At 37.7% G+C, this 12453-nt stretch overlaps 1 protein-coding gene across 21 annotated transcripts in view; it reads left to right on the top strand.

The window, feature by feature from the left end:
- Osbpl6 (oxysterol binding protein like 6) overlaps positions 1-12453 on the top strand; it is a 201431-nt gene that overhangs the window by 154703 nt on the left and 34275 nt on the right. For 14 of the 21 annotated variants that reach the window (XM_058580229.1, XM_058580224.1, XM_058580225.1 and 11 more), the window contains 4 exons: positions 810-942; positions 4755-4858; positions 5385-5477; positions 9919-9993. In XM_058580229.1, coding sequence (XP_058436212.1) covers positions 810-942; positions 4755-4858; positions 5385-5477; positions 9919-9993 — 405 coding nt within the window. The remainder of the gene's footprint in view (positions 1-809; positions 943-4754; positions 4859-5384; positions 5478-9918; positions 9994-12453) is intronic. The other 7 variants (XM_058580234.1, XM_046447292.1, XM_046447297.1 and 4 more) reach the window with 3 other exon arrangements.

Raw genomic sequence — 12453 nt, forward strand, 5'->3', positions numbered from 1 at the left:
AATCTGAGTTGGCAGGTCCTTGTGAGTATCAGATGCAACAAATTTGAATGTTATCCCCTTCACTGATTGGTGGAGCTGGCCACCTAATGGGAGCGTTGTTACTTATGGGGAGGCGGCCAGCGCCTCACCAGGGGGTCCTTTTCTCTGCTCAGGAGGGTATAAGCCACCAGAGAAAATAAGTCAAAAATAATTAGTGAAGAACAAAAGTCAGAGTCAGAATTATAGTTTTGAAGCAGAGTGCCTGATAGGTCCAGACCACACTGGAGCTAGAGCTGGACAACTAGAAAATGGCTCCTGTGGTTTATTTAAGAGGGTACCTCAAAGGCAGGCATAAGGTTTCAGGGGTGGAGTCTTGCTTCGTGTTGTATTCAACAGATTGATTGACATCTTGGCAGGTTACATCCATCTCTGAAAGGCTGCGTGGCTGCAGCAGGTCACCCTATCTCCAGTGCTGTGTGGGACATGGGGCTGAACTGAATAGGGCTCACATGTGTCTGGGCAGTCTTGGCCAGAGGAAATTTCCACTTTAAGTTCTCAGACACCAGATTCTCCTATTCACTGGCTGCGATGCTGATTTTTAGTTCACAGAGAGCCCAGGGAAGGTTCTCATCAGTTACTGTTTGTAAATGTTGCCTTCCCTGGGCACATACCACGTTTAGCCAACAGGCTTCCTCCATATTTTCAAGATGCCTTTTATTCCTCTTTTCTTAATCTCACTATGAGGTGCTTATGTTTCTTAATGATCATTGAAATATACTCTTTCTGCTTCATATAACCATAGGGTTCATTTCTGTTTTTCTTCCTTATAGGTGCAACCAAACAACTTTCCTTGGCAGTCTCCTCTGCCATGTAGCAATAGCCTCCCTGCAACCTGTACAACTGGCCAGAGCAAAGTGGCAGCCTGGTTACAGGACTCGGAAGAAATGGACAGGTGTGCAGAAGGTTAGTTCCTGCCCATTTGGGCTATCAGAGTAATAAGCCCTTGAATCAAACCAAACAAAAAGTACTGAAGTGAATTGTGGGTACTGCATCTTTCACCCTGACCCCTTTGATTGCCTTGACCTTTCCTTTTTCTTACTTTTATACACTAAATTCTTTTCCATTTCATGACCTGGGCTACTTACCTGCCGGTTCTCCTGTACCCTCACAATAAATGAACCTGGGTTTTGATCTTGCCTTGACTTCCTCCCACTTCAGCCTTCTCTCATCTTTTTGCTGGTTCTGCTGGCTCCATGTTCTCTACCCTTCAGACCCTGAAGAGCCCTCTGCCCTTGCTCCTGGACTCGCTGTTCTACCTTTCTCTCTAGGTCTGTACCATGGCTGCCTTCTCTGATGCTGTCTTGTCCATAAAACGAATATATATTTCCTGACAACCCAGCCATAAAGGGCAAAATTCTAATATGCTGCATCTTTTATCCATAGTTACCTGTTAGTGGTATATATCACTAGGGATCAGTTTTTAAATATTCTGAACTAATACATGATTCCCTCACTCTGTATCTCCAAGCCACTTTATCTCTTCATACTTTTTCCTTTCTTGTAATCAGCTAGAGCATATTGGTCCAAACTTGATCCATAGGCCATTTCCATTCTGTGAGACAATTTTCATTTGATCTTCAATACCAAGAAAAACAAGGGCAGTGTAGAGAGTACTTATTAGGGCTCGACTGAATTCTTAAAATGATCTTAAGATGACATCAGGATTAATTTAATTTTTTTCCTTTATGAAATTATAAAAAATTAGATATGATATCATTTTTATGTTCTTACTTAGAAAAATGAAAATTTGGCAATCTGTTAGTCTCCTGACCAAATATTTTTTTTCACCCCACCTGTGTGTGAACTCAAAGTCTGTAGCGTTTTTATCAGCCCTTTGGGAGATCCACCGCCCAAACTCAATCTTTATGTGAATATATGATTGAAGAGGGATTTTATATTCATTATCACATCCAGCTGACTTACCAAAGGTTTTCCTTGAATGTATTCACCAAGGAAACACTCAGACTTTAGTTTCAGTACAATAACTTCAGGTTGGGGAAAGAAGCTGGACTTCACCCACAGCAGTGATTCTGAAAATTTCAGCCTCTACTCTGGAAAACTTAGGAGCAGAGAAGTTCACTCCCTTTACCAAGGTTTCATGGCCAGTAAGTGGAGCTGGGACTCACTCTGGCATTCTGATCCCAGAGTGTGTTCTTGGACATGTAGTTGCTCTGCCCTCTCAGTTGTGTCTCCCTGAGAGTGGGCCCACGTACCTTACATCCCTGTTTCTGTCAGTGCTTTTGTCATACCCCCACTGAAACCTCGGGGTCATCTTTGATCCTCCTCCCTGTTCATCCAGCCATGACCAAGTCCTGTCTGTTGTTTCTTTGAAAACCTCCTCCTCATGTTCCCCTTCTCTCTTCCCCTGAATTCCACTCCTGTCTTTCTGACTGAGGCCCATCATTCTTGTCCCTGAGTGATCACCAGCTTCCTCACTGGTTCTCTGCCTCAGTTTCTGGCTCTGCTGCTTCCTCCCCCTCAGAGGATCATGGGAAATTACCATTCTTGGACCTGACTGCAGGTCCTGGATCAGAACTTAGCAGACATTATCCTTCGCATTCAGCTACCAGGCACAGATGTTGCTATTATCCGCACTTTGTGGATGAGGAACCTTAAATGTATGAAGGTTAAGGAATTTGCCCAAGAAGATGCAGGTGCCCTGGTAGAGGGATTGGGACTCCAGCCAACCCACATTCGACTAATCCCAAAGCCAATTCTTTGTCCACTACATAATGCTCCCTGAGAACTATTGGTTTTTAAAATAGCTTTTATGCAAAAACTCTTTAGTGGTTTTCCATTGGCTCTGGGCCTTTAGTCCAAACTGCTTAGCCCAGCATTTAGCAACCCATGCCCTCAGCTTTCTGACCCTTCATACCCTTTCAGCCTTGCCTGCTGTAGTCTCAACCAGACTTTGCTATTTTGTGGATATACTTGGGTATTTCCACCTGCATGCCTTTATACAGATTGTTCTCCCCAACCTTCAGTGAGCTCTCTGTCCTTCCCAAGCTTCCTGTTTTGCTAAAACCTTTCCCTCAATCTTCCAGACCCAGAAAAATGTCTGCTGTATTTTTTTTCCTTAGTTGTAGATGGACACAATACCTTTATTTTATCTATCTATCTATTTATTTATATGTGGTCCTGAGGATTGAACCCAGTGCCTCACACATGACAGACAAGCACTCTATCACTGAGCCACAGCCCCAGTCCATCTGCTCTGTTTTTGGTGTGTTCTGCTGACCTAAAGTCACAGTCTCTCTTTTTTAATCTCCTATTACACTTAAAAAACAAAAATGTATATTGATCATTTGTCACAGAGAGTGTCTAAATTGAGGTTGGTTGCATTTCAAAAGTAGGAACATTTCTTCCATATTTCATTGATTGCATTCTAAAAATGTAATGTCTATTGAATGCATTCTTTATCTGATTTACAGTTCTAATACTTAAAGCAGCTGACTATTTATAGATCTGGAAACCAGTCCAGACCTTAAATATATAAGCATATTTAAATATGGAGCATACTTTTTCCATAGGGATGAAATGTTAGTTGGTATAACATCTCTGATAGATTTTAAAGAAATCATTCATTACAAGAGTATTAGTGAGCTACATTCCATTCTGTTTTTCTAAACTTGACTGTGAATCCACACAAATTCCAGACAACTATCTTGTAACATTTTGGAGGAACAAGTAGGCAGGCCCCTAAGAATAAAACCACAGAACTGTAAGTTCCCTTGAGTCTGTTTCCCATGTGACAAAAGCCATCAGAAAAGGAAAGTGTCTTTGTATATGTACTTAGGGTAATGATGCCCATTCTCATTCCACCATCTTTTCTACCTCCATCCCCCCTCCCTTCTCCTCCCTCCTCTTTGCTCTATCTAAAGTTCCTCCATTTCTCCCATGCTCCCCACTCACCCCCATTATGGATCAGCATCCACATATCAGAGAAAACTTCAACCTTTGGTTTTTAGGGATTGGCTAACTTCACTTAGTGTAATATTCTCCAACTCCATTCATTTACCTACAAATGCCATAATTTATTCTCTTTTAAGGTGCAGTAATGTTCCATTGTGTATACATACCACAGTTTCTTTATTCATTCATCTATTGAAGGGCATCTAGCTATTCTGAATTGTGCTGCTATAAACATTGATGTGGCTGTGTCACTGTAGTATACTGTTTTTAAGTCCTTTGGGTATAAACCCAGGAGTGGGATAACTTGGTCAAATGGTGGTTCCTTTCCACATTTTCCAAGGAATATCCATACTGCTTTCCATCATTACCCTAAGTATATATATGAAGGCATGAATGGTGTGACTCTACTTTGTGTAAAACCAGAGACAATTTTTTGAAAAATTGTGCTCTATATGTATACTATGAATTGAAATTCATTCTGCTGTCATGTATAACAAATTAGAATAAATAAATAAATTTTGAAAAAGAAAAAAGGAAAGTGATCACACACAATTTTAGATTTTAATGGGTTCTACACTAAGAGCAATTAATTGTAAGAATGGGCTTTGAAATCTTCTAATAATCAATGGTTTTAGTTTCTAAATCAGAGAAGATGTGTTTAATTCACTTTCACTTATCACCACCTTGTATACACAGATCTGCCTGATCATATTTACCATATTATGGATTGCCTCCCCCTAATTACCAATACCACCATTCATGGCCCAATTCTAACATATTTTTATTTCTGATTTTTTTTTTAGATCTTGCACACTGCCAGTCTAACCTTGTGGAACTTAGCAAACTCCTGCAAAACTTGGAAATACTTCAGAGAACTCAGTCAGCACCAAACTTTACTGACATGCAGGTAAACCTATTACTGCTGCCAGCAAAAACAGTTAACACTTTAATCTTTCCTGGATCATTCTGTGAATATTCAAGTCACATTTAAAGGGAAATAACTACAACTAATTTATATTCTAGAGTTATTCTTAATATTTTTTAATCTTGGTGTCATTGTGTTAAGATAACTTAAAATGTTTTTACATTTAAATACAGTGCAAACTGCTGTAGAAATATATCTCTGGATCATTCTTCCCATGTGTCTGTTGCAATGGCTTTGAATATATATATTTAGACACTTTCAGAATGAAGACTCTTTTCATAGAAAAAAATGCTGAAGATATCTAATCTTGTTTTCATTCTGCATATCAGAAAAAAAATACATTTTATAATTGAGTTATTTTCTCTGCTTTTAATGAGATGCCTATCTCTCCTGGTTTGCTTCAAGGCTCTAACAATTATTCCTTACTAACTGACTGTTCTGTCTGCATGTGTATCATCTGTGTAAACTTAATAATCCGTTGTTGCCTTTAACTCTCTGTGCAATGTAGGCTAACTGTGTAGATATTTCAAAGAAAGACAAGCGAGTCACAAGACGCTGGAGAACAAAAAGTGTCAGCAAAGATACAAAAATACAACTGCAGGTACAGATTTTACTTTTCCTTCCTTCATGTTTTCATATACTTTTAAAGTATTCATCTTTATATATATCCGCTCACAGATATTGGATTGAGAGAGCAGCTTAACTACTTGAAAGCCAGTGCTTCTGAAGCAGAGTTTTTTTTAGATCTAAAATAGTGGGAAATCTATTTATTTTACTTGCTTGGTCATAAGTGAAAATAATTAGAAAGAAAGATAAAATTATATGATTGCGAAGTAGCATTTTCATTCTCAATCATAGCCTTTGAACCATTAAAACTTTTTAAACAAAAAGTCACCTTAAAATTCTCAACAAAGCTGGGAGTAGTGGCACATGCATGTAATCCCAGTGGCTCAGGAGGCTGAAACAGGAGGATCATGAGTTTAAAGCTAGCCTCAGCAATTTAGTGAGGCACTAAGCAACTCTAAGTGAGACCCCATCTCTAAATAAAATACAAAACAGGGCTGGGGATGTGGCTCAGTGGTTGAGTGCCCCTGAGTTCAATCCTGGTACCCCCCCCCCAAAAAAAAAAAATCTGGACTAAAAGTCTGGTAGATTATAATAAACATCCATTTATATATGCTAGATCTTAAAAGAACCATTTATGTATCAACTTTGTCCAAATTTTTATCTATTGACAAAAAGAGTAGAGGGTGCACTAGAATAAAAATCAACAAGCCTGGGCTTTCATCTAATCACTGTGATTTTCTGGCTGTATAAATTTTGTGCACGTCTGTTAAATTTTCTGGGCTTCCATTTGTTCCTGGGTAAAGTGATGGACTTAATTTAATGATCTTTGAATTCCCTTTTAACTCTAAATTCTGTGAATCTGCAAAATAGATATTATTGGGCCTGCAATAATCACTATAAAATCTGAACTAAAGTCTTAATGGCTCATAATAAATTTAACTGAAGTTGATTTTAAATAAAATTTTTACTTGAAATAAGTAGTTCTAAATTTTTAAAGTAAGATCCTTTTATGTCATAGTGTTGCAGTGATACAAATACAGTAAATTCTTAAAACCTCTTGTATCTAAATCACATTATTTTCAGATCACCAAACTAGACTATCTACAATTCTAACCTTAGCTGTGTATTCTAAATGATTCTTAACCTGCACAGTCAAAATTAGACTTATGATTTAGCTTTGTTTTTATTATACTATAAATCAATTTGAATCCTAATAGAAGGTAAATGCTTTTCAGAAATCTTCACTTTCTTCTAAATAATTAACAGAATGATTCTTCTCTAATTCTAACTGCTTTAGTAACATTCTTTGTATTGTAATTCTGAATGTGTAAATAACAAACTGTTGCTTTGCTTTCTAATCTGATATATTTAAAAAGAAATTTTCATAAGCATTAAAGATCCATTTTTTATTTAGAGTTCTATAGCCTGTAAATATAATTAGTGTTTCTTTATTCGGTATTTTGTTTGTGTTTTCCCTTCTATTCATAAAATTAGTACTATAGGGACAAATGTGTCAAACAATTTGACAAGAGATTTATCTAGAATTGCCTTTGGCACTTTTTTTTATATGTTTTGAACTTGTGAGAATCTCATTTGTTTGTTTGGTGTGTGTGTGTGTGTGTGTTTGTGTGTGTGTGCATGTTTTCAAGTTGAGTGTCCATGGTTCTCATAGCCAAGAAAAAGAACTATTTTTATACATGAAAGAACCATTCCTTTAAATACAATAATGGAAGAAAGCTAGCATAATAAGAACATATCCATTTGTGAATAGACATTATTTGCCTGGTTTTTAAAGGCAAATTAAATTCTAATTAAGTTAGAGACCCATTCACAGCTGCTTTCTTGAATGGTTTATTCTCAGCAGCCCTGAGCTCAGTGCCCGTGGCTGGTAGCTGGTGGCTGCTGCAACTAGGAAGCCCATACAGCCCTGTGACAATCCAACTTTACTGGAGGAAACAGAATGCAGCTGTGAATACTTCTGCTAGTCACAGGCAATGTTTAAACTATACCGAGAGGTTACAAGGATTTTTTTGGAGTCATCAGAAGAAATTGTTCAAAAAGCAGGAAAATATTTTCTGTTTATGTTCCTGACATATCTTTTGAATAGTTTGCTTCTTTTTTAACTTTTACTTATGCTGTCTTGTTTCTTTTTCATGTGCCAGATAGAAACAACCTGGCCCTTATCATTTTTGTTTAGATATTTTTGAGGGAAATTGATGTAATCTTATCCCCACATTCAAAGACAAACTTTGTCTTTTCAAAAGGGAAAGATGGTTCTACTTTAAGTAGAAATAAATAGACTTCAGGTGGCAGTAAGCCACTAATCTCAAAGTCCTCTACTTGTTTTCATAGACTGAAATGCTGAAGAATTTTGTACCATCCTGGACCTTTTCAGCTTGTCCAAGCCAATGGGTCTTCCAGGAGCCCTCAGGACACTCATTTTCTGTGACTGGGAGTTACTCAAAGTTCCCCAATATGCACACCTGCTGGGGACCCAGCCATGACTATGGCTATTACTCAGCAGTATTTCTGCCCACAGAAAGACATGGCATTTATTTTTACTCCAGTGGATTGAACATACCTATCACTTTTCCACACCCTAATACCCAGTTCCCCCCCCCCCCACCTCCTATTTTAAATGCTTTTTGACTGGGAATTCCATCTAATGATGCCAAGTATCTGTTGTGAGCTTATCATCATCTCATTTCCCCCTGAAGATCCTCGTTGTGGCCAACTTGAGTGGCTCTCAGGTTGTGACAGCCCATTTTACATCCCCTCTGTTGTTTGCATCTAACCATCAGCTGTTGTGAAGGAATCCAGACTACCAAGGGGTGACAGTGCTGGTGGTTGTTCCTGCTGTTATTTTTATTGGTGTGGTGTCACTGAATTTTGAAATATAAAATAGATTCTATTAAAAAATTGAAAATGAAGAATGTGTTATACTATGTGTGCGATTGCTTATTTTTGTATGGGTGAGACCATGCTCCTGACTCAAATCTTTTTGGCCATATTTCTTCTAGATACCATGCCATAATTTAACCTCAGAAAATCCATTGTGTAACTCATGAAGTCAACACTTGTCCTAGAATATTCTGTGTTTGTGTGTGGGGGGGAGGGGTTACCTTTTTTTAAAAATGGACTTCCTGGCTCCCAAATTTCAAATCTTTTAGTTCTAATGAAAATCTGAATACCATTATGCAGAAAGTTTGGCTATGTTTGTTTGTTTGTTTGTTTGTTTTGGTTAGGTTTGGGGTTTGTTTGTTTGTTTGTTTGTTTTGGTGGTGCTGGGGATTGAACCCAGGGCCTTGTGAGGCAAGCACTCTACCAACTGAGCTATATCCCCAGCCCTTAGTTACGTTTTAAATGAAGTAGAGGACAAAAGGGAATGATTTTTAAAATGTGACATAGAAGAAAGAGCTGCTAGGTTTCCTGTATTGTCAATAGAATGAATGTTAGAGATGATGAACAATAGTAGGAAGTACATAGTGGCAGATCTGTCATTAACATGGAGCTATCTTAGATATCATACATCCTCTGGTAAAAACAAGTTCTTCCTTTTAGTACATTAAAAAGGTAATGTGTATAGAAAGATTTTCATGAAAAACATTATGTATGTATTTGTGTGACTTACATATATGTGAACAGAAAATTTGTGAAGATGGAAGAGAAATATGAATGTAATTTGGAAAATTACATCCCTTAATCTCATCCACCAGAAGGAGGGGAAAAAAAATGAAAGAATTCTTCTACTGGTTCATGTGTAGGCGTACATCACTAAATGAAACTAATTCTTCCGGTTTTTCAAAGCTTATTTTTTATGGGCATTGAGAAACTTGAGATTTTTTTTTTTTAATTATTATCCTTTGGAAAATTGTTCAACTTGAAGATCTCAACACTTTTCCTAATGTTGAGTCCCAGTGAGCAAGCTTTATGGTAGGGCATTAAGTGGAGGCTGATGAATCCTGGGTCCCCTTCCTTATTTTTTTTTTTCTCTCCTCCTGGTCCAGAGGAGGCTCTCATTACAACCTGTTCACATTAGCCTTTGCACATTATTTAATGAGTTTTTCCTGAACTTTTTTCTTCTTTGCTCCCATTAATTGAATGCCTTTTGACTTCGTGTAACATTATATCACATAACTAAAACAAGACACATTTTAAAATCACAGGCTATGCATCGATGCATAACCCACCATCTCCTTTTGAGGTAGGGGTGATCTTCAGCAAATAGACTTAACAGAGTTTGGGTGACCTACAATGAGAATAATGAACATTTCTCATGGCATTGAATGCCCTTTTGAGCTCTTTTCTATGCTAAGATTTTTGTTTTGTTTTGTTTTTAAAGAAAAGTCAACTTTGGTTAAAATTCTCCGTCTCCCTTGTCTGATTATCTTTCATCCTCCTATACCCCATCCTCTCCCCTCCCCAACCCTCCATCCTGTGTTTTTACCCCCTTCTCTTCTCCCATTCACTGTCAGGAAGGGCCACCCGCGAAGGGCCAGTTCAGCACAACTCGTCGCCGGCAGAGGCTAGCAGCAGCAGTGGCTACAACAGTGAGTGGATTTCAATCTCAAGTGGAAGTTTAATAAGAATGAGAACCTGTATGAGGGTAAACTCCCTGTTCAGACAGTGCCACCTGTGTGCGATGGCATCAACTGTAGCCCACTCATATTGGCTTAGCTTTCGCACGTTGTTTGGCTGTCTTTGCATGGCAGCAGTCAGACATGGGTGTTCATTTTTGCAAGGAGAAATATTACATAATCCAGTTCTCTTTCTTCTGCTGTCAGTGTAAGAAATAATTTGAACTCAAGTTTGTCAAACTGATTATAGTGCCTTATGGTGGGGGAATTTATTTAATGATATCATTTTTGGTTTTGTCTCGTTTTCTTTTGCCATACTGATATTGGAACCTTTGTTAACTGATTTCTGTTTTCTAAGAAAAGTCATGTTACTACAGACATAAATTGTGCTTTTTTTTTGTAGCAATGTGACTATTTGAAAAGGATGTGAGAAAGAAATGAGAGGGTAAGAAAAGGTACATTTCGATGTCATCTCTAAATGGCTACCCAAATTACACTTAGCAAGGGAAAATTGTTTTCTGGAAAGAATACTGACATGAAAATAAGAAAATGTAGTGTAGAAATGAAAAAACAAAAACAGAGTTAGATGGCTTAATCCATAGCCAAGGTTGGTTTTTCATTTTTTTTTCCTAAAAGAAAATAGAATAGATATAACGGTAGTAGAGGACATATTGAAGTAGTTAAGGCAGAGAATATTGAATATCCATACAGAATTTAAAATAGAATATTTAAATTTAAAATAGAATATTCTATTTAAAATAGAAGAACCTTTTGCTAGGTCAGATGCCATAACACACTCCTGTAGTCTCAACTACTATGGAGATCGCTTGAGCCCAGGAGTTGGAGGCCAGCCTGGGCAACACAGTAAGACTCTATCTCAAAACAGAACAAAACAAAACAAAAAGTACCTTTTGCTGAATGAAAGTGAATCATAAATTTGATGAATTATGAGATGCTGGCAACTTTTAAAAATACAATATATTGAGCTAATCGTAATCATGGATATGAGGTTTTTTTGGCTATAGCATATTTCCTGAATTAAGAACAGTCTTGCTCTTGTTAAGGGTGAGATATATTTTAAGACCAGAATTGCTGAAAACTATGAAAAGATTTTGGTTGCACTGTAGGTGAGTGGCTACTGGTGTGAGGATTATTGGCTTTCTGCTTTATGATTGGTAGTTAACTCTGGCTTTCCATCTATGTGTTGAGCTGCATTGTTTGAGGAACAGAGTTGCTTTTGATTATTAAAGCAACCCATGACTTGGATTTTATTAGGGAATTAAATTCACAGTCTTGAGAACATTGGAACAAATGAATTATTGAAGTTGCTTTCACATTCAATAAATGTGCTATGCATGTATTCAAATTCTGACAATAGATACATATGTAATCAATTAAATTACTCAACTGTAATTTTTCATTTACAAAATTAAGAAATCCAAATGATTATTAGAGAGAGAACATTATAGTATGGGGAGGGAAAAGTGAGTCATTTTATGAAAATATTGTTTTCTCAAATAACATCCTTCTGGGGTGACACATAGGGAAGTGATTGTGTCTTTCCTGTGTTCATTTATTAAATTGCAGATACATACAGTGAATGATAATAAAACTAGGATTACCACTTATTCTATTGGGATAGAATAAGTTTTTATGTTTTAATTGAATGTAGAAGAGAAAAATCTTTTAAAAGAAGAAAGCTTTAATGTCCACATTGGTCACAGAAATCATAAAAATGATCTAGGTGTGTCCAATGATAAAAGTTACTGGCAACATTTAATAACATTTTCAGGAATAACTAGGGGGAATGTCTAGTTAAATGCCCTAGAAACTGTGGCTTGGATGCCATACTAAAAGAGCAACACTAAGCAGGACCCTCAGCTGGCTCCCTTAGCCCTTCTCCCTGGTCCCAGTGACCTGCACTGATAACTCAGCACCCCTATTTCTTTTAGTGCTGAGGTCTGCCTGTTCCTTTCTCTTCCCAGCACTGAAGTTATCCCACACATTTTGAGCAATTCCTGTCCTGTTAGATGTCTTTCACCCAGAACCCCTCTGGATTATTCCTACTCACTTAACTTTCCTCACCCACTCGAGGTGTCTGGGGCAACTGAGTCTGTGCCAAAGCAAAGGGTGTCCAAGGAGACGTTTCCAGAATTTATTCTTGTTGACCCTTAGTGCTAGTACTCAGAATGCCAGCTCACAACATCAGCCAAACCCCACAGAACAGGTTGGAAACAGAGACACACTTGCTTCTTCCTGTGGAAGGACACTGAAGGTCTCCAAGCAGACCCCCCAAAGGATCCCAGTACCCATAATGCCAGAACAACAAAAACAAGGGAATTTTCACACTACCTCAATAAGTCCTATAAACTTAGCATTTGCTTAGTATCTATCTTAGACATTTGCACTTTTTTTTTTTTTTTTTTTTTTTGG

This window comes from Marmota monax, unplaced genomic scaffold (genome assembly GCF_021218885.2).
Source record: "Marmota monax isolate L192 unplaced genomic scaffold, Marmota_monax_Labrador192_F-V1.1 WCK01_AAM20220418_F8-fsc00007, whole genome shotgun sequence".
NCBI lineage: Eukaryota > Metazoa > Chordata > Mammalia > Rodentia > Sciuridae > Marmota > Marmota monax.